The sequence below is a fragment of the Phacochoerus africanus genome, chromosome 6 (genome assembly GCF_016906955.1).
Source record: "Phacochoerus africanus isolate WHEZ1 chromosome 6, ROS_Pafr_v1, whole genome shotgun sequence".
Lineage (NCBI taxonomy): Eukaryota > Metazoa > Chordata > Mammalia > Artiodactyla > Suidae > Phacochoerus > Phacochoerus africanus.
In genome coordinates, this window is record NC_062549.1 from 111,917,656 (window position 1) to 111,940,209 (window position 22,554).

Consider the following 22,554-nt stretch of genomic DNA (forward strand, 5'->3'; position numbering starts at 1 on the left):
GAAGGAACTAGGGAAAAATTTCTGCTCTATGGAACTCACTGTAAACAAATAAGCTCCATAAATAAGTTATGTTAGATGGTGAGAGGCAGAAAGAGAAGGCAGAGGAGGAAAACAGTATGGGTGTGTGGGTGGCAGGGAGGCTGCAGTGTTAGATGTGGTGAGTTGGGAAGGTCTTGAAGGTGACATTTGAGTAGAGACCTGAAGGAGGTGAGGAAGGATCTCTTTTGGTGAAGAGCTTTCTAGGTAATGGAAATAGCAAGAACAAAGTCCCAAGGAAGGCAGGGGTCCTGAAAGGGTTAGGACGTCAAGAGGAGGCCAGTGTGTTTGGAATACAGTGAAGAAGAGTGAAGAACAGGGTGGTAGGAAATGAGCCCTAAGAGGTAACAGGAGTCAGACCACATATGATCATGCAGGAAATGTTAAGGACTTTGGCTTTTCCTTTGGTATTCGTTGGATGATGTTAAACAGAGGTGTGACATGGGCTCAGGTGTTAGCAGTCTCATTCTAGCTGATGTGTTGAGAAGAGTTTGTAGGGGCCAAGGGTGCAAGCAGGGAGGACAGTTAATGCATTTGACAGGTACATGTGAAAGTGGCTTGCACCAGGATGGAGAAGGTAAGTGGTGATTGGATTCTGGATGTATTTCGAAATGCTGGCAGGATACTTCTGGATCATGAGTGGAGTGTAAAATAAAGACAGTAATCAAGGATAATGCCAAGATTTTTTTGTGCTGGGCATCTAGAAGAATGGAGTTGCCTTATATCGAGAATGGTAGAACTGTGAGAAAAGCAGGTTTGGGTTGGGGTGGATATCAGAGTTCAGGTTGTTTTTGTTAAGTTTCAGGTGTTAATCAGACACCTAGGTAGAGATGACAAGTGGGCAACTTGAAATAGGAATCAAGAGTTCAGCGGAGCATTCAGGTGAGAGATTTGGGAGTCATGGGCTTCTAGATGAATTTTAAGCCATGAGACTGAAAGAGATAACCGAGGAGAGAGTATAGTACACTAAGTCCTGGTATTCTGTAATGTTTAGAGGCAGGGGAGAGGAGGGAAACCAGTAAAGGAGACTGAGAAGGAGCAAACAGAGAGGAAGGAGGAGAGCTGGGAGAACACTCTGTTCTGGAAGTCAAACGAAGAAATGTTTCAAGGAGGAGACAACTATCTTTGTCAAATGCTACTGATGGGCTAAAGAAGAGGAGGATAGAGAATGGACCACTGATTTATTGCTGTGGAGACCATTGGTGGAGTAATGGTGCTGAGAGCCTGATGGGAGTGGGATCCAGAGAGAATGAGAAGGAGAAACTGGAGACAGAAGGTAGACAAGTTCTTAAAGTGATACTGCAAAGGCTAAGAGAGATGAGGGGTGATAGTGGGGAAGGTGGGGTGAAGAGATTTTATTTTAAGATGAGAGCTCTTGAACACTTGTGTTTTGGGGAGAAATGGAGGACAATATGGCCCGAGGGTGAGTGCCAAAAGGTGATTCAGTGGTTTGAGTAGATTTATATGAAAATTAGCAATAGTCACTGAGGAAAATGAGAAAGGGAGCTAATTGAGACAGGTGACTTCAAATTTTGGGAAGCTCACATTTCACAGCATTTCATTATTTTATTCAAATTAATTTCGTTCAAGGATTTGAGAAATCCCCTGAGGCGAATTCCTTTTTTTGGCCATGCCTGTGGTATGTGGAAGTTTCTGGATCAGAGATTGAACCCACACCACAGCAGCGACCTGAACCCCTGTAGTGACAATGCTGTAAACTTCACCCACTGTGCCACCAGGAGAACTCCGAGAATTCTTGAAATTCTTTTAAAAAATTTAATTGTATTAGCATATCCTTAATTTACAATGTTGTATTAGTTTCAGGTGTTCACCATAAAATTCTTTTTTTTTTTGCCTAGTATAAGTTTATTTCTTAAAGTTATTCAATGAATTTATTACGTTTATAGTTGTACAATGATCATCACAATCCAATTTTATAGGATTTCCATCCCACAACCCCAGCACATCTCCCCACCCCTCAAACTGTCTCCTTTGGGAACCATAAGTTTTTCACAGCCTGTGAGTCAGTATCTGTGCTGCAAAGAAGTTCAGTCTGTCCTTTTTTCAGATTCCACATGTCAGTGAAAGCATTTGATGTTGGTGTCTCATTGTATGACTGACTGCACTTAGCATGATAATTTCTAGGTCCATCCGTGTTGCTAAAAATGCTGGTATTTCATTCCTTTTAATGGCTGAGTAATATTCCGTTGTGTATATGTACCACATCTTCTTGATCCACTCCTCTGTTGGTGGACATTTAGGTTGTTTTCATGTCTTGGCATTGCAAATAGTGCTGCAATGAACATTGGAGTACCTGTGTCTTTTTTTTTTTATAAGGTAATTTATTTATTTATTTATTTATTTAATTACTCAAATGAATTTATCACATCTGAAGTTGTTTAATGATCATAACAATCTGATTTCACAGGATTTCCATCCCACAGCCCAAGCACATCCCCCTACCCCCCAAACTGTCCCCTCTGGAGACCATAAGTTTTTCAATGTCTGTGAGTCAGCATCTGTTCTGCAAAGAAGTTCAGTCTGTCCTTTTTTCAGATTCCACATGCTGGTGAAAGCATTTGATGTTGGTGTCTCATTGTATGGCTGACTTCACTTAGCATGATAATTTCTAGGTCCATCTGTGTTGCAAAAATGCTGGTATTTCATTTCTTTTAATGGCTGAGTAATATTCCATTGTGTATATGTACCACATCTTCTGGATCCACTCCTCTGTCGGACATTTAGGTTGTTTCCATGTCTTAGCTATTGAAAAGAGTGCTGTAATGAACATTGCAGTACATGTGTCTGTCTTTGTGAGTCGTGGTTTTCTCTGGATAGATGCCCAGGAGTGGGATTGCCAGATCAAATGGTAGTTCTATGTTTAGTTTTCTGAGGCATCTCCATACTGTTTTCCACAGTGGCTGCACCAATTTACAATCCCACCAACAGTGTACTAGGGTTCCTTTTTCTCCACACCCTCTCCAGCACTTATGTTTGTAGGCTTTTGGAGGATGGCCATTCTGGCTGGTGTAAGGTGGTACCTCATCGTGGTTTTGATTTGCATTTCTCTACTGATGAGTGATGGCCATCTGCATGTCTTCTTTGAAGTACTCTCTGTTTAGATCTTCTGTCCATTTTTTGATGGGGTTGTTTGCTTTTTTGGTATGGAGCTGCAGAAGGTGTTTATAAATTTTGGAGATTAATCCCTTGTCAGTTGCTTCATTTGCAAAGATTTTCTCCCATTCTGTGGGTTGTCTTTTCATGTTGTTTAGGGTTTCCTTTGCTGTGCAGAAACTTTTAAGTTTAATGAAGTCCCTTTTTTTTTTTTTTTTTTTTTTTTGCTGTCATTACTCTAAGAGGTGGATCTGAGAAGATGTTGCTGTCGTTTATGTCAGAGAGTGTTTGGCCTATGTTTTCCTCTAAGCATTTGATAGTGTCTGGTCTTATATCTAGGTCTTTAATCTATTTGGAGTTTATTTTTGTGTATGGTGTTAGGGAGTGTTCTAATTTCATTCTTTTACATGTGGCAGTTCAGTTTTCCCAGCACCACTTATTGAACAAGCTGTCTTTTCTCCATTGTATATTCTTGCCTCCTTCATCATAGATGAGTTGGCTGTAGGTGCATGGGTTTAATTCTTGGTTTCTATCCTGTTCCACTGATCTATATTTCTGGCTTTTTGCCAGTACCATATGGTTTTGATGATTGTGACTTTGTAGTATAGTCTGAAGTCAGGGATCCTGATTCCCCCAGGTCCATTTTTCTTTTTCAGGATGTCTTTGGCTATTCTGGGTCTTTTGTGCTTCCAAACGAACTTTAAAATATTTTGTTTGAGTTCTGTGAAACATGTTCTTGGTAATTTGATAGGGATTGCATTGAAGCTGTAGATTGCCTTGGGTAGTATAGTCATTTTGATAATATTGACTCTTCCAATCCAAGAGCATGGAATGTCTTTCCATCTATTTGTGTCATCTTTGATTTATTTCATCAGTGTCTTATAGTTTTCAGAGTACAGGTCTTTTGACTCTTTAGGTAGGTTTACTCCTAGGTACTTTATTCTTTTGGATGTGATGGTAAATGGGATTGCTTCCCTAATTTCTCTTTCTGATCTTGCATTGTTAGTATATAGAAATGCTGTCAATTTCTGTGTATTAATTTTGTATCCTGTGACTTTGCCAAATTCATGGATGAGCTCTAACAGTTTTCTGGTAGAGTCTTTAGGATTCTCTAGGTATAGTATCATGTCATCTGCAAATAGTGATAGTTTTACTTCTTCCTTTCCAATTTGGATTCCTTCTATCTCTTTTACTTCTCTGATTTCTGTGGCTAGGACTTCCAAAACTATGTTGAAGAGTAGTGGTGAGAGTGGGCATCCTTGTCTTGTTCCTGATCTCAGAGGAAATTCTTTCAGCTTTTCACCATTGAGAATGATGTTGGCTGTGGGTTTGTCATATATGGCCTTTATTATGTTGTGGTAGGTTCACTCTATGCCTACTTTCTGGAGGGTTTTTATCAGAAATGGGTGTTGGATTTTTGTCAAAGGCTTTTCTGCATCTATTGAGAGGATCATATGGTTTTTAGTCTTCAGTTTATTAATGTAGTGTATCACACTGATGGATTTGCGGATATTGAAGAACCCTTGCATCCCTGGGATAAATCCCAATTGATCATGATGTACAATCCTTTTCATGTATTGTTGGATTCGGTTTGCTAGTATTTTGTTGAGGATTTTTGCATCTATGTTCATCAGTGAAGTTGCCCATAGTTTTCTTTTTTTGTGGTATCTTTGTCTGGTTTTGGTGTTATGGTGATGGTGGCCTCATAGAATGAGTTTGGGAGAATCCCTTCCTCTGCAATTTTTTGGAATAGTTTCAGAAGGATAGCTAATAGCTCTTCTCTAAATGTTTGATAGAATTTGCCTGTGAAGCCATCTGGTCCTGGACTTTTGTGTGTTGGAAGTTTTTTAATCACAGTTTCACAGTACTTGTGATTGGTCCGTTCATCTTTTCTATTTCATCTTGGTTTAGTCTTGGAAGATTGTTCTTTTCTAAGAATTTGTCCATTTCTTCTAGGTTTTCCATTTTATTGGTGTATAGTTGCATATAGTAGTCTCTTATGATCTTTAGTATTTCTGTGATGTTCGTTGTTACTTCTCCTTTTTCATTTATAATTTTATTGATTTGAATCCTCTCTCTTTTTTTCTTGATAAGTCTGGCTAAGGGTTTATCAGTTTTGTTGATCTTTTCAAAGAACTAGCTTTTTGTTTCATTGATCTTTTCTTGGTTTTCTTTGTTTCTATTTCATTGATTTCTGCTCTGATCTTTATGATTTCTTTCCTTCTACTTACTTTAGGTCTTGTCTGTTCTTCTCCCTCTAGCTGCTTTAGACGTAAAGTTAGCTTCTTTATTTGAGCTTTTTCTTGTTTCCCGAGGTGGGCTTGTATTGCTATAAACTTTCCTCCTAGAACAGCTTTTGCTGAGTCCCATAGGTTTGGAGTGTTGTATCTTTGTTGCCATTTTCTTCTAGGTATTTTTTTATTTCCTCTTTGATTTCTTCAGTGATCCATTGGTTGTTAGTAGCATGTTGTTTAGTCCCATGTGTTTGTGTTTTTTGCAGTTTTTTTCTTGTTGTTGATTTCCAGTCATATAGCGTTGTGGTCGGAAAAGATGCTTGATATGATTTCAATTTTCTTAAAGTTACTGAGGTTGGATTTGTAGCCCAGAATATGATCAATCTTAAGAGAATGTTCCATGTGTACTTCAGAAGAATGTGCATTCTGTTGCTTTTGGATGGAATGTCCTACAAATATCTATTAAGTCTATCTGGTCTAGTGCTTCATTCAGGGCCTGTGTTTCCTTATTGATTTTTCTGTCTGAATGATCTCTCCATTGCTGTAAGCGGGGTGTTAAAGTCCTCCACTATGATTGTGTTATGGTTGATTTGTCCTGTTAAGGTTGTTAGCAGTTGCCTTATATGTTGTGGTGAACCTGTGTTGGGTGTGTAGATATTTAAAATTGTTATATCTTCTTCTTGGATTGGTCCTTTGATCATTAGGTAGTGACCTTCCTTGTCTCTTAAAATATTCTTCATTTTAAAGTCTATTTTGTCTATTATGAGTATTGCTACTTCAGCTTTCTTTTGATTCCCATTTGTGTGGTCTGTTCTCTTCCATCCTCTCACTTTCAATTTGTATGTGTCCCTAGAAGTGAAGTGGGTCTCTTGAAGACAGCATATACATGGGTCTTGTTTCTGTATGGATTCAGCCAGTCTATGTCTTTTGGTTGGGGCATTTGGTCCATTAACATTTAAGGTAATTATTGATATGTATGTTCTTATTGCTACTTTATTAATTGCTTTGAATTTTTTTGTTGCTCTTTTTTCTTCCCTTCTCTTGTTCTCTCCTCTTGTGGTTTGATGACTATCTTTAGTGTTGTACTTGAGTTGATTTTTCTTTTTTTTTTTCTTTTTTTTTGTCTTTTTGCTATTTCTTTGGGCATATGGAGGTTCCCAGCCTAGGGGTCGAATTGGAGCTGTAGCCACTGGCCTACACCAGAGCCACAGCAACGCAGGATCCGAGCCTCGTCTGCAACCTACACCACAGCTCACGGCAACGCCGGCTCCTTAACCCACTGAGCAAGGGCAGGGACCGAACCCGCAACCTCATGATTCCTAGTCAGATTCGTTAACCACTGTGCCACAATGGGAACTCCTGAGTTGATTTTTCTTATTTGTTTGTGTATCAGTTGTAGATTTTTGGTTTGCACTTACTCTGAAGTTTTGATATGAGTCTATATGTATATGTATGAGATTGTTTTAAGTCGTTGGTCTCTTAATTACAAGTGCATCTCCAGTGACCTGCATTTATACCTTCCTTTTCTCACGATTTCTGATTTTGGTGGCATAATTGTGCTTGGATGATTTCGTATCTTTACTGTCTATATACCTTTACTGGTGAGCCTTGTCATTTGTGGGTTTTTTTTGTTTGTTTCTGGTTGTGGCCTTTTCTTTTCTGCCTAGAGAAGTTCCTTTAGTATTTGTTTTAAAGGTGGTTTAGTGTTGCTGAATTCTCTTAGCTTTTGCTTATCTGTGAAGGTTTTGATTTCTTCTTCAAATCTGAATGAGAGCCTTGCTGGGTAAAGTAATCTTGGTTGGAGGTTTTTTCCTTTTATCATGTTAAGTATATCATGCCACTCTCTTCTGGCCTGCAGAGTGTCTGCTGAAAAACCTGCCAATAACCTTATCAGGGTTCCCTTGTACGTTATTTGTTTCTTTTCCCTAGCTGCTTTCAAGATATTCCCTTTGTCTTTAATTTTGGTCAGTTTGATTCATATGTGTCTCGGTGTATTCCTTTTTGTGTTTATTTTATATGGTACTCGTTGCACTTCCTGGATTTGAGTGAGTGCTTCCTTTCTCATGTTAGGGAATTTTCTGGCTGTTGTCTCTTCGAATATTTTTTATGTCCCCTTCTCTCTCTCTTCTCCTTCTGGTACCGCTATAATACGGATGTTGCTGCGTTTAATGTCCCAGAGTTCTCTGAGACTCTCTTCATTTGTTTTCAATCTTTTTTCTCTTTTCTGTTCTGCATCCGTAATTTCCACTAATCTGTCCTCCACCTCTCTTATTCGTTCTTCTGCCTCCTGTATTCTGCTGTTGGCTGCTTCTAATGAATTTTTTATTTCAGTTATTGTATTTTGCATCACTTCTTGCTTAAGTTTTATATCTTGTATCTCTTTGCTCAGTGTTTCCTGTAAATTATCCATCTTTGCCTTCAGTTTATCTCCAGTGTCTTGCATCATCTTCAGCATCAATGGTCTAAAATCTTTTTCCTGGAGGCTGAGAATCTCCTGATCACTTAGCTTTTTTTTCTGGGTTTTTTTTTTCTCCCTTATCTGAGTTATAGTTCTCTGTCTTTTCATTTTCATAGGTTTTTGGTGTGGGGACCTTTTTACAGATAATAGAGTTGTAGCCTCTCTTACTTCTGGTGTCTGCCCCCCTTGTGGCTGAAGTTGGTATGGGGGCTTGTTGTAGGCTTCCTGATGGGAGGGACTGATGCCTGCACACTGGTAGGTGGAGCTGATTCCTATCCCTCTGGTGGGTAGGGCTTTGTCTCTGGGTGAGATTAGAAGCTTTTGTGCACCTAGAAGAGTCTTTAGGTAGCTTGTTTACTGATGGGTGGGGCTGTGATCCCACCTGGATTGTTGTTTGGCCTAGGGCTTCTCAGCACTGATGGGTGGGGCCAGATTTTCCCAAAATGGCCACCTCCAGAGAAAGGCATGCTGATTAATATTCCCAAGAGCCTTTCTTCCAATGTCCTTCCCCCACAACAAGCCACATTCACCCCTGTTTTCCCAGGAGGTCCTCCAGGTACTGCAGTCAGGTCTGACCCAGATTCCTATGGAGACTTTGCTTCTCCCTGGGACTCAGTGCATGGAAAGTCTGTGTGTGCCTTTTAAGAATGGGGTCTCTGCTTCCCCCAGTCCCATGCAGCTCCTGTGCACAAGCCTCACTGGCCTTCAATGCCAGATGCTCCAGGGGCTCTTTCTCCCATTGCCAGATCCCCACATATGGGGGTTTGATGTGGGGCTCAGAACTATCACTTCTCTAGGTGAGTCTCTGTGATACAGTTACTTTCCAGTCTGTGGGGCTTACCACCTGGGAGGTATGGGGTGCTTATATCACGTAATTGCCCCTCCTACCTCTTGATATAGACTCTTTATTGTCTTCTGGAGTAGGATATCTTTTTGAAAGTTTCCGGTCCATTTAGTTGAAGATTGCTCAGCATTTGGCTGTAACTTTTCTTGTTTTTAGGAAAGAATTTGAGCTCCAGTCCCGCTGTTCTGCCATCTTAATCCCATCTCTCTTAACTGTTTTTTGATGGTTTGTCATTCCTCTGTTCCTTTATTTCTCTCTAGCTGTCTTCTTTTTTGATTTCATGAGTTTCTTTAGTGGTTGCTTTTATCTCTGTCTCTTTTTCTTTTGCCTATCTCTTATAGCTTTTTGCTTTGTGATTACCATGAAGCTTGGATAAATCATAAAGTATTTTAAACTGAATACAACTTATTTTTAATACTTTTTGTCTTTTATACTTTATGCTGCAGTTAAGTGACTTATGTACTACCATTGTAGTATTAGAGTATTTTGAATTTGACTTATCTCTGACAGTGAGTGTTATTTTTTCATGTTTTTATGTTATTCATTAATGTCCTTCCATTTCTGCTTGAGGAATTCCTCTTAGTTTTTTATAAGGCAGTTGTGGAGGTGATAAACTCCTTCAGCTTTCCTTTGTCTTGGAAAGTCTTTATCTCTTTTTCATTTCTGAAGAACAACCTTGCTGATTGTATTCTTGGTTGTTGTTTTCCTTCAATGCTTTGAATATATCATCCCACTTTCTCCCAGATTGCAAGATATCTGCTAAGGAATCTGATGGTAGCCTTATGGAGTTTCCATTGTATGAGGCGAGTATTTTTCTCTTGATGCTTTCAAAATTCTCTCTCTCTTTGACAATTAATGTCTCTGATTTTTGACAGTTTTAATGTAATGTGTCTTGATGAAGCCCTCATTAGGTTGAATCTGTATGGGAACCTCTGGGCTTCAAGTACCTGGATATTTATTATCTTTCCCCAGATTTGGGAAGTTTTCAGCCATTATTTTTTAAAGATGCTTTCTGCCCTTTCTTCAAACTCTTTTCCTTCTGAGCCCCCCATAATGTGAATATTTTTTTTCTTGATGGGGTCCATAATTCATGTAGATGTTCTTCATTCTTTTTTTTTCTCTGACTGGATAATTTTGAATGACCTGTGTTTGAGTTCACAGATTATTTATTGTGCTTGATTAAATTTTCTGTTGATACTTTATTGCATTTTTCATTTTATTCATTGCATTCTTCAGCTCAAGAGTTTCTCTTTGATTCTTTTTTAATGATTTCTATCTCTCTGTTGATCTTCTTATCTTGTCCATGTATTTCTTTCCTGATTTCATTGACTTGTCTATCTGTGCTCTCTTATAGCTTACCTAACTTCCTTAAAACAATTTTTTTGAATTTCTTGCTTGGTAATTTGTAGCTCTCCATTTCTTTGAAATCAATTACTGGAAAATTATTGTATTTCTTTGGCGGTGTCATGTTTTCTTGATTTTTCATGTTTCTTGTAGCCTTGCACTGATGTCTGCATATTATTTTAGACTTTTCAGAGTGGTTTTGTTGAGGAAAGTCATTCACTTTTGTGTAGGTACAAGAGTGCCAGGTGATTGGGGTGTGGTAGTTCTGGCTCTGCAAAAAGCTCTAAGTAGACATTTCTCCAGAGAAGACATGCAGATGGCCGGTAGGCACATGAAAAAAATGCTCAACATCACTTAGTATTAGAAAAATGAAAATTAAAACTACAGTGAGGTACCACTTCACACTAGGCAGAATTTCTATCATTAATAAGTCTACAAATAACAAACGCTGGAGAGGGTGTGGTGGAAAGGGAATGCTTCTACACTGTTGGTGGGAATGTAAATTGGTACACCCACTGTAAGATCTACCATATGCTCCAGCAACCCTGGTCCTGGGCATATATCCCAATAAAATGATAATTAAAAAAGATACATGCCCCTATATTTTCATTGCAGCACTATTCACAATAGCCAAGACATGGAAATGGTCTAAATGTCTATCTACAAATGAATGGATTAAGAAGATGTGGTACATGTACACAATGGACTACTACTCAGACATAAAAAGAGTGGCTTACTGCCATTTGCAGTAACATGGATGCAATTAGAGGTTCTCATCCTTAGTGAAGTAAGTCAGAAAGAGAAAAACAAATACCATATTATATCAATTATATGTGTAATCTCAAATATGGCACAAGTGAACCTAGCCACAAAACAGAAACAGTCTCAGACAGGGAACAGACTTGTGGATACCAAGGGAGAGAGGGGAGGGAGTGGGATGGACTGGGAGTTGGGGTGAGTAGATGCAAACTATTGCATTTAGAATGGATAAGCAATGATACCCTACTGTATAGCACAGGGTTCTACATCCAGTCTCTTGGGGTAGAACATGATGGAAGATAAAAGAATGTATCTATGTATATGGAGTTCCCTTTGTGGCTCAGTGGTTAATGAATCCGACTAGGAACCATGAGGTTCGATCCCTGGACTTGCTCAGTGGGTTAAGGATCCGGCGTTGCCGTGAGCTGTGGTGTAGGTCCCAGATGCGGCTCGGATCTCGCGTTGCTGTGGCTCTGGCGTAGGCCGGTGGCTACAGCTCCGATTCCACCCCTAGCCTGGGAACGTCCATGTGCTGCAGGAGCAGCCCAAGAAATGGCAAAAAGCCAAAAAAAAAAAAAAAGTGTATCTATGTGTATACCTGGGCCACTTTGCTGTACAGCAGAAATTGGCACAACACTGTAAATCAACTATAGTTCAATTAAAAAAACCTGAGGAGCTGAAGTATGAACTTTAGTTATTAATAATGTATCAATATTGGTTTACTAATTGTAACAAATGTACCATAATAATGTAAGATGTTACTGTTAGGGGAAATGGGGTGTGTGGATAGATGGAGAACTCTCAGTAATATCTTAATAGATTTAATAGATTGTACAATGAATCCCAATAAATATTCTCAAAGATTTTTCTGAAAATCTAAAACTATTTTGAAAAATAGTCTATTGGAGTTCCCGTCGTGGCTCAGAGGTTAACGAACCTGACTAGTATCCATGAGGATGTGGGTTTGATCCCTGGCCTTGCTCAGTGGGTTAAGGATCTGGTATTTCTGTGAGCTGTGGTGGAAGTCGCAGACATGGCTTGGATCCTTAGTTGCTGTGGCTGTGGTGTAGGCCGGCAGCTACAGCTTTAATTTGACTCCTAGCCTGGGAACTTCCATATACCACGGGTACAGCCCTAAAAATACAAAAAGACAAAAAAAAAAGTCTATTAAAGATATTTAATATACAGCAATATTTATGAAGCCCAAAGGAGCGGCTTCTATGATAAATATGTAAGAGGACTTTAATTAATTTTTATAAAGGTGCTATGTTATAAATGATTTTTAAATTTCAGCATCGATAGTGATGGGACAATGACAGTACACTGGGATGAATGGAAGTGCTACTTTCTGCTTCATCCTGCAACAAATATTGATGAAATTGCTCATTTCTGGAAGTGTTCTACTTAGATTACTTTGTATTTCACTCTTTTTTTTTGCCATAAATGTCATAGCTGTTAGTATGATCATATAATCCCTCTAATACTTTCAGCCTCAGCGGCTAAAGGAACAGTAATCTCTCCTAAGAGTGTTCTACTAATTTAGCCAGGAGTATTAGTGTTATATGTACAAACACAGCAACCACAATTTCTTTATTTGCTAAAACCTAGAACTTAAACTAGTTATCCATCTACTGAAAGGGCCTACTTTGTGTTGAGAATAAATTACTCTGCTATAGTTAACTGTCCTAGAAAAGTGGGAAAATAATATCTTTTCTTTTTTCAGATATAATGTACTCAGTTTGGCCTTCCATCATAGGAAACGTAGTCAAAGATTAAGATAAAATTTTACAATGAGAAAGGATCAAATATATAATCTATCAGCTTTTTTATATAAGCACTTGAATAAGAATATTTTTTTTTTCTTTCTTTAGATCTCGGGTACAGGGGTTAAGTCAGTCATTTTCATGGCTTGCTAGTCTCATCCATTCTTGTGACTTTTTGCCTTCTCTTCATATACAATATTGGGGAAGACTAAGAGCCTAGGCTTTGGAGGCAGACTGCCTAGATTTAAATCCCCCATCTGCCACCACTAGCTATATAATCCCTCTGTGCTTCAGTTTCCTCATTTATATACTGGGGATAATGGTAAAAGTTTTGAGAATTAAATTAGTACATTAGCATATTTAGAAAAGGGTTGATCAGGTAATAAACATGTTTAAAAATGTTACTTATTGTGATAGACACTTTTTTGATTTGTATTCTTGAATATGTGTATATTCTTAGGAATCATGTAGTATTTTTGTGTGTTTTTAATTTATATAGATAGTATTGTGTTAAAGGCCACATCTTAGCTCTTATTTTATTTATTCAACAGTATGATTTTAAGATTTGTTCTTGTTATGCATTCACCTAGTTTATTGCTTCTGAGTACTATACAATACAAATTTAACACATCTTCCTTATCCACTTCACTAGTGACAGACCTATAGGTTTTCTCTAACTCCTCACACACTTAAAGTGGTTGTCTCTTATGTATCTTAAGGAATTTCACCCGTATTTCTGAGTCAAAAGGAATAACACATTTGTAAAATATCCTAGGCTATCCAGTTTTAGTTTTATAGCCATGGTTATTTCTTAAAACGACTTGCTGTGCCTGTTTACATTCTTGCTGAGACCAGCTCAGCAGGATGGGGCTGAAGAACGGGTGCTGTGGAACTTAAGGAAAAAAAGTTAACATAAAACAAGACACAGAGACATTTATCTTAAGTAAAGGTGGGAAAGGGGTGGGGGGGAACTCAAGGTCTCAGGGACCAAGAGCCCTGCCTCAAGAAACCACGTTGCTTTTATTGTGCTCTTAAGGATTACATCAAGTGAAAAGGGGGGTGTAGGTGCAGGATATAGGTTTTTTTTTATTATTTTATAAGTTCTTTTATTATTTTAAAAGTCACTTAGCTGGTAGATGGTTAAACTTTTACTCTAAACTTTAGGCATTTAAGAATCATTAGCATTTGAGTTAGCTATCTATGCATAGCATTTCAGAGAATCCTCACTGTGCTTCTGCAAAAGGCCTGCCTATTTGTGGCAACCCTGTGTGCCTAGGTTTGCACCTTGGTTCTCTTTGCTAATGCACATTCTGATAACGACCACTCGACCACTCGTAAACCACTTGGCCATGAGGTTCCTCTTTCTCTTATTCTTTAGAGGATATATCATGCTTGTGCAAAGGGCGTTCCAATCTGCACAGGTACAGCGTGCCTAGACCAATGTATTTTGTCCTCATTCAGCTGACCCGCGAATAACCCATGCCTTTAGGTCTTTGTTCTTAAGCTTAAGTCATTTACCATCACCGTGACTTTTTCTCACGCAGGAAGACGGGACAAAGTAAGGAAGGACAAGATGGAGTTTTCAGCAAAGAGGCTAAGAAAATATTATAAAAACATGTCTCGCAACACATTCCCCCCAGCAGTACATGACGGTTTATTTCTCTACTTACGCTGTTGCTTGGCATCATCCAGTTTTCTAGTATTTGTCATTTTGTTAGGTGTAAAGTGGTATCTTATTGTTTTAATGTGCATTTCTTTCATTCCTAGTGCATTTTAGGCATCTTAGTAATCTTAGATAATCACGTGCTCTTTTCTATGATCTGTCTGTTATATCCTTGTCTGTTTTTTCCAGATTTATTGAGATATAACTGACATATAACATTTTGTAAGTTAATGTGTGCAATATTGGACCCGCATTCTCGTGAGTACTAGTCAGGTTCATTACTGCTGAGCCACAATGGGAACTCCCATATTCATCTTATAACTGGAGGCTTATACCCTTTGACCAACATCTCCCCATTTCCCAGCCCCTGGGACCCACCATTCTACTCTGTTTCTATAAATTTGGTTTTTAAAATTCCACGTGTAAGTGATACCATACAGTATTTGTCTTTATCTGTCTGACTCGTTTCACTTTGCATAACGCCCTCAAGGCCATCTATGTTGAAGCAAATGGCAGGGTTTCCTTCTTTCTCGTGGCCGAATAATAATCCACGGTATGTTTATACCACATGTTCTTTATTCATTCATTCGTAGCTGGACATTTAGGTTGTTTCCGTATCTTGGCTGTTGTGAATAATGCTGCAGTGAACAGGAAGGTGCAGATATCTCTTTGAGATCCTGATTTCATATCCTTGGCTATATACCAAAAAGTGGAATTCCTGGATCCTGTGGTACTTCTATTTTTAATATTTTGAGGAACCTTATTTCCATAGCGGCGGCACCAATTTAAATTCCCACCAACAGTGTATATAAGGGCTCCCTTTTCTTCATATCCTTGCCAACACTCATCATTGCTTGTTTTTTTTTTAGGTAATAATAGCCATTCTAACAAGTGTGAGGTGGTTTTGATTTTCATTTCCCCGATGATTAGAGATATGGACTGTCTTTTCATAATATATGTTGATCATTTGTGTGTCTTTTAAAAATGTCTATTTAGTTCTTTTGTCAATTTTTTTCATTAGATTTTTTTCTTTTGATCTTAGTTTTATTTATTTTTTATTTATTTATTTATTTTTTGGCTTTTTGCCATTTCTTGGGCCGCTTCTGTGGCATATGGAGATTCCCAGGCTAGGGGTCTAATTGGAGCTGTAGCTGCCAGCCTACGCCAGAGCCACAGCAACGCAGGATCCTAGCCGCATCTGCGACCTACACCACAGCTCATGGCAATGCTGGATCGTTAACCCACTGAGCAAGGGCAGGATTGAACCCGCAACCTCATGGTTCCTAGTCGGATTTGTTAACCACTGCACCACGATGGGAACTCTTGATCTTAGTTTTTATTTAATATGTTGGATATCTGGATCTATTGATATCTATTTTTTATTTATTTTATTTTAATTTTTTCCATCATAGCTGGTTTACAGTGTTCTGTCAATTTTCTACTGTACAGCAAGGCGGCCCAGTCACACCTACATATTTACATTCTTCTTCTCACATTACTCTGCTCCATCATAAGTGATAGTGCTCATTAGATTGTTTTGTTATTGAATTGTATGAATTTCTTGTATACAACGTATATTTCTCGGCTCTTGACTCTGTTCCATGGATTTCTGTGTCTATTTTTATGCTAGGAGTTTCCTGGTGGCTCAGCAGATTAAGGAACTGGTGTCGTCACTGCTGTGGCTCAGATAGCAGCTGTGGCGTGGGTTTGCTCCCTGGCCTTAGAGCGTCCTCATGCCATGGGTACCACCAAAAAAGTTTGCACAATATTTTTAAGCTAGTACTGTATGTTTTTATTGTTATAGTTTTGTTGTATTGCTTGAAATCCTGGAGTGTGGTACCTCCAGCTTTGTTCTTCTGACTCAAGATTGCTTGGGCTATTTGAGATCTTTTGTGGTTCCATACACATTTCAGGATTATTTTTTCTATTTTTGTGAAAAATGCCTTTGAAATTTTTATAGGGATTGCATTGAATCTATAGATGGCTTTAGTTCTTATGGACATCTTAACATTATTAATTCTTCTAGTCCATGAACATGGCATATTTTTCCATTTAACTATGTCTTCTTCAATTTCTTACATCAGTGTCTTATAGTTTGCAATATACAGAACTTTTACTTCTTTGGCCAACTCTATTTGTAAGTATTTTATTGATGCCCTTATGAGTGAGATTGTTTACTGTATTTCTTTTTCATATATTTCATTGTTAGTCAATAAAAATTCAGCTGATTTTTGAATGTTGCTTTTGTATCCTAAAACTTTATGAATGTCATTGATTAGTTCTATCAGCTTTTCTGTTGGAGTCTTTGAGGTTTTTTTATGTATAAAATCATTTAATTTGCAAACAGACAATTTTACTTCTTTTTCATTTTGGAAGCCTTTTATTTCTTTTTCATGCTTAATTGCTGTAGCTGGAAATTTCACTGCTGTGTTGAATAGGAGTGGGGAGAGTGGTCACCAGCATCTTCCTTCTGATTTTAAAGAAAAAGCTTTTAGCCTTTCACCATTGAGTGTGACTGATGTTAACTGTATGTTTATCATAAATGGCTTTTATTCTAGTGAAGTACATTAATTCTGTGTCTAATTTTTGAATTTTTTATCATGAAAGTGTATTTAATTTTGTCAAATGCTTTTTATGCAGCTATTAAGATGATTATATGATTTTTATCCTTGATTTTATTAATGTGTTGTGCCACATTTATTGATTTCTATGTGTTGAAACATCCTTACATCCCAGGGGTAAATCCTATTTAATCATGGTATGTGATATTTTTAATGTTCTGTTGAATTCTGTTGGCCCTATAATAATAAAAAACTATGTGTGTTTACTTAGAATAACCCGTCCACAAAACCTCTGCTTTAGCAGATAGGCAACTGAGGTTTTAGGGGTTCAGGGCCCAGTCATCTCTTCAGCTTCTCCAAAAATACATGATTTATCAGGTTTCTCACTAGTTAATACAGTACATTAATTAACAGCTCACTAATTTATAATAACCCCATGACAAAATGAGGACTTGACACCTAAAATGTATTATTATTGTATTACTATAATACCATTACCTTAATGTATTACAAATTATACAACTGGATGAAAAGTTAACTGCTTAACTATATCTATTTATTCATAATATCTTGGGCAAGGAGATGCTTTCTGCAATTTCCTGGATGCCTCAAAATTCCAAGTTATAACACTGCTACATGCCTGTGAAGTAGAGTGTGTTATTTGTTCTAAATATTGTTTATCCCTCTTCTTTTGACCCATCCACATAGGGTTCATCCCTGACAACCCCTCTGTAGCATAAATATTCTTCCTGCCTCACTGATGTCATCTTTATGGTGTGGTGTATTTGATAAACTTCCTATGTCAAGCTCCTTACCTGGACATCGAATTAGATTTCTCTCATCTTCTCGTTTACTCTGCTCTTGCTACTGTCCACTCCCTTCTGTATCATTAGTGCATAAGATAGGAAACTATAGCAATTGCATCCCAAAAGACAGAGACTTGAATGAGATAGAAACCTATTTCTTGTTCATGTAATAGTAAGGCTCGCTTGAGGTGGCAGGATACCTCTGTTGCATGAATGTCTTGAGAAATCTAATGGTTCTTTCCATTCCCCAGGATGTTGTCCTTATACGCATAGTTAAAGCTGGGATATGAAGTGGAAGTTTTACATATTAATTCAGCTCATAACTAACTAGCCAAAATCTAGATTCATGTCTACTCCAAGCTCCCAGGGAAGTTTGGAAATTTTGTTTTTTTCTTTATAACTTTAGCACCTAAGTATTATATATTACTAATATATTTTTTGATTTTGCCTATTTTTGAATTATATGTAGTTTTTAAAACATTCTGTTTATTTAGATTCAACTATGTTAATGTATATAACTGTATTTTAATCCATTTTCCCTCACATAGTATACCAATGTGCAAATATATATATATTCATATATGTGTGTGAATATATATATATATATATATATATAGTTTATCAATTTCACACCTATTGAACATTTGTGTTGTTTCTAGATTTTTGGCGTCATAGGTGATGATACCATGTGCTTTCTTAGTCATGTCTCCTGTTGTACATGAATAAGACTTTTTCTAGGAATATAGAGCATATACCCAGGAATGGAATTGCTCTTTTGTAGAGTGTTTGTTTACTTTCACTAGGTAACATCAAAGCCTTTTCCAAAATTTTTGTTGTACCATTTGTTTGTTTCCACCATCAATGGATTAAAATTACCCTTGTTCTGTATCCTTGCCAATAGTTGGTATTGTCTAACTAAAGTTTTGGACAATTTTGTGAATATTAAAGAGAATATCATTGTAATTTTAATTTGAATGATTTTGAAAATCTTTTAATAGACCCTATTCTGTTTTGAAACTTCACAGGCTTTCTTTTCAGTGACTTTTGAAGTATTGACCTCCATATTCCCAACTTCAGTAGTCCATTCTCACATCTCAACTTACTTGATATCTTAGTTACATTTATTTGGTTGATCACTCCATTCTTGAAATATCTGATTTACCTTGCTTCTAGGACACTGCATTCTGTTGGTTCCTGCTGGCACTCTGTCCTTTCCTGTTCAGTGTCCTTTGCCCTTCCTCTTTCATGTGATGCTGTGGATGGATTGAATTGTGTACTTTTGCAAAAAAGACACTTCAAAATTCTAACCCCCAGTACCTTAGAACATGATCTTATTTGGAAATAGGGTAGTTGCAGATGTAATGAGTTAAGATGAGATCATACTGGAGTAGGATGGGTTCTTAATCCAGTGTGACCAATGTCCTAAATGATAACCATATAAAGACAAAGACACATAGGGAGAACACCATCTGAAGATGTAGGCAGAAATTGGAGTTATGCAGCTGCAAGCCAGGGAACACTAACAATTGCTAACCGACCAACAGAAGCTAGAAAGATGTAAGGAAACACTCCTCCACTGGTTCAAAGGGAACATGGCCATGCCGATACTTCAGTTTTGGACTTTTAGTCTCCAGAACCATGAGACAATAAATTTCTGCTATTTAAAGCAACACAGTTTGTGGTACTTTGTTATAACAACCCTGGCAAATGAATGCACCTGACTTCTAACTGTGTTGGCATTCCAGGGCAGTCCTTCGACGTTTTTGGTTCTCTAGCTGCACTCCCTTTCTAGGCGATATCTTGCAGTAAGTATATGTTGGAGTTTGAGAGAATTTGAAATACAATAGGGAAAATTTGTTAAGCATTTACTCCTTACCTACTGTGTGGCAGACACTGTGGTGTGTGACTAGGACATCATCCCTGCCCTGAGGGTTTACATTTGTTATGGAAGAGATCAGACCAATAGTTTGAGATTCCTTAAATAGATAGAGAATTTAAAACTAAAAACCCCAATTTGGTGGGAGCTGATTTTACATTAAATCTGTATGTGAGTGTGGTGTTAAAAATCATTTACAGGAGTTCCCGTCATGGCGCAGTGGTTAACGAATCCGACTAGGAACCATGAGGTTGCTGGTTCGATCCCTGGTCTTGCTCAGTGGGTCAAGGATCCGGCATTGCCGTGAGCTGTGGTGTAGGTTGCAGACGCGGCTCGGATCCTGCGTTGCTGTGGCTCTGGCGTAGGCCGGTGGCTACAGCTCTGATTAGACCCCTAGCCTGGGAACCTCCATGTGCCATGGGAGTGGCCCAAAGAAATAGCAAAAAGACAAAAAAAATAAAAAATAAAAAAAGTTGGATGTACTTTTCATCCATTTCAGTGCATTTTTCAGTGCACTCTTTAATAATCTTATAACATTTTAGCAGCAAAAATTCTTCTTATGTATGAAAAAATTTTCTGGAAACTAGGTTATACCCATTTTATTCTTTTCTTTGATTTGTGAAATTAAAGTATGTATTGGTGGACAATAAATTAATATTTCATCTTTATATGCCTCTAAAGGAAAATGAAAATGGTATTGAAGGTCATAAATTTATACATATATGTACCATTATTTTATTATCAATAATATTAATGCCATATTACCAGCCAAACAAATTTTAAAATAGATAAATTTGCTGTTTTTATCTAGGTTCACAGTTTAAAGTCAGGGAAAATGAAATTGATAGGTGGGTTTGAGCAGATGGTAGAAGGAGGAGTAATTTGTTCTCTTTGGTGAGGAAATGGTATAAATGTTTTAAAAATTGCGCCTGAGACGGCACTCAAGGTCGGGGCCTATGAACAGGTAAAAGTCACTGTGTATGTAATTTTATAATAACGACAGATTTTAAATTTAATTTAAAAAACTTTAGACCTTTATGAGATAAAAAACTGGAGTGTGCACAAGCAGTAGCTATCAAAGTAAACATAAGTGACTTTGTTTATTCTTATTTATTTTTGTTATTTTCACATTTGTTTGCAAGAGCTGTTCCATGGATCACATTATAGCTATTATATAACCTATTGCATTGCTTATTAGCAGTTCTTTTAATTTCTCTCTTTCTTTCTTTTTTTTTTTTTGTCTTTTCAGGGCTGCACCCACGGTATATGGAGGTTCCCAGGCTGAGAGGTCTAATCGGAGCTGTTGCTGCTGGCCTGCGCCAGAGCCACATCAACGCCAGATCCAAGCTGCATCTGTGACCTACACCACAGCTTATGGCAACACTGGATCCTTAACCCACTGAATGAGGCCAGGGATCGAACCCGTCACCTCATGGTTCCTAGTCGGATTCATTTCTGCTGTGCCATGACGAGAACTCCAGTAGTTCTTTTAATTTCAATGTCGCAGTGTAAGAGGCCCTCATAGAACATCTCAATATTGTTTTTCCTTTGAACAGTTTGAACGTTTGATTTAAAATTTGTTAATCTGATTTAAGATTTTACTTTTGCTTAAATGATTGGCTTTGAGATGAGCTCTATGTATTTTCAAATAATATGCTATTAGCATCACATAAGAGTCTGAGTACTCTGTGTGCATCTCAAGTTTTCCATTTTCACTCTAAATCTTGTAGTAATTATTTTTTTCTTTAAACATTTTTATAGCATATAGCATAAAATTTCTTCTTTTGTAGAGCCTTAGTTTACAAGGGCAGAAGACTTCAAAATTTTAAGAAAATATAAAAGATAAATAATATCCTTTCTCAACCCAAATCATTGAAAAGCAGATGCTCAAATAAAAGGGACACTAGACTTACTTGTAATGCACATCTTAAAAACATACATATCTTTCTTAAATAGGGATTTGCTTACTCATTGAACAAATATTTCTTTCATCACTACTTGTTTCTTGAGCACTTAATGTGTTTTAAACATTATTTTAGGTGCTGGGAGATATAGCAGCAAATAAAACAAAAATAAAAGAGAGAAATTCTACTCGTCTTTGAAGAATTTATATTAGCATATAGGTTGGAGGAGGCAATGAACAAGAAAGACATATGGTCTATCAGATGTTGATAATGCTGTGGAGAAAAGAGAGGATAAAAATTGGAGATACTAAGAACTGGCAACTCTTTCTAGGAGTTTTCCTATGAAGAAGAGAGGGAAATTGAGTGGTAACTGAAGGTGCATGTGGATGGAGAAAGAGTTTTCTAAAAAAGGAAGAAGCCACAGCATGTTTGTATACTTAGGAGAATAATCCAACAGAGAGGGGACTGCTGATGACAAGAGAGAGAGGAGAGTGGAGCAAGGAGATTATGCTTGAGTCTAGGAGAGGGAGAGAAGATGGGAGCTGGTGCTCATGGACACCATTGAGTGAGGCCAGGGATCGAACCCGCCACCTAATGGTTCCTAGTCAGATTCATTTCCGCTAGAGGGGTTTGGCCTTGGCGAGGCACTTCATCCATAGTTAGAGGAGAAGCTCGAAGTGGGTCCAGACGCTTTCTTCCTGCAGTTTCTTCAGTGATATGGGAAGTAAGGCCATGCTGGAGATGTGAGGAGAGAGGAGAAGGTATAAAACAGCATCTTAGGAGTGTGGACAAGCAAATGGATAGAGGAAATTAAATAAGACGGCTGGCAGCAGAGGGTCTGCGTCAAATTCTTTTTCGTCTGATTCGACAAATCAAACAATACTCTAGTTTGTATTTATGTACTGCTTGAGTCTAGTCCATGATCTTGCCCCTAGGAAGTCCATGAGTAATTAGTCATCAAATTATACTTGGAGTTCCTGTTGTGGCTCTGGGGAAACACATCTGACTAGCATCCATGAGGATGCAGGTTTGATCCCTGGCCTTGCTCAGCGGGTTAAGGATCCAGCATTGCCATGAACTGTGGTGTAGGTTGTAGACACGGCTTGGATCCTGTGTTGCTATGGTGTAGGCCAGAAGCTACAGCTCTGATTGGACCCCAAGGCTGGGAACCTCCATATGCTGTGGCTGCGGC

At 37.9% G+C, this 22,554-nt stretch overlaps 1 protein-coding gene across 1 annotated transcript in view; it reads left to right on the forward strand.

Moving 5' to 3' along the window:
- The first annotated feature begins 604 nt into the window (after positions 1-604).
- LOC125128742 (calcium-binding mitochondrial carrier protein SCaMC-1-like) overlaps positions 605-22,554 on the forward strand; it is a 54,706-nt gene continuing 32,756 nt past the window's right edge. The window contains 2 exon segments of the mRNA XM_047782916.1: positions 605-613; positions 20,270-20,422. Of these exon segments, the coding sequence (XP_047638872.1) occupies positions 605-613; positions 20,270-20,422 (162 nt within the window).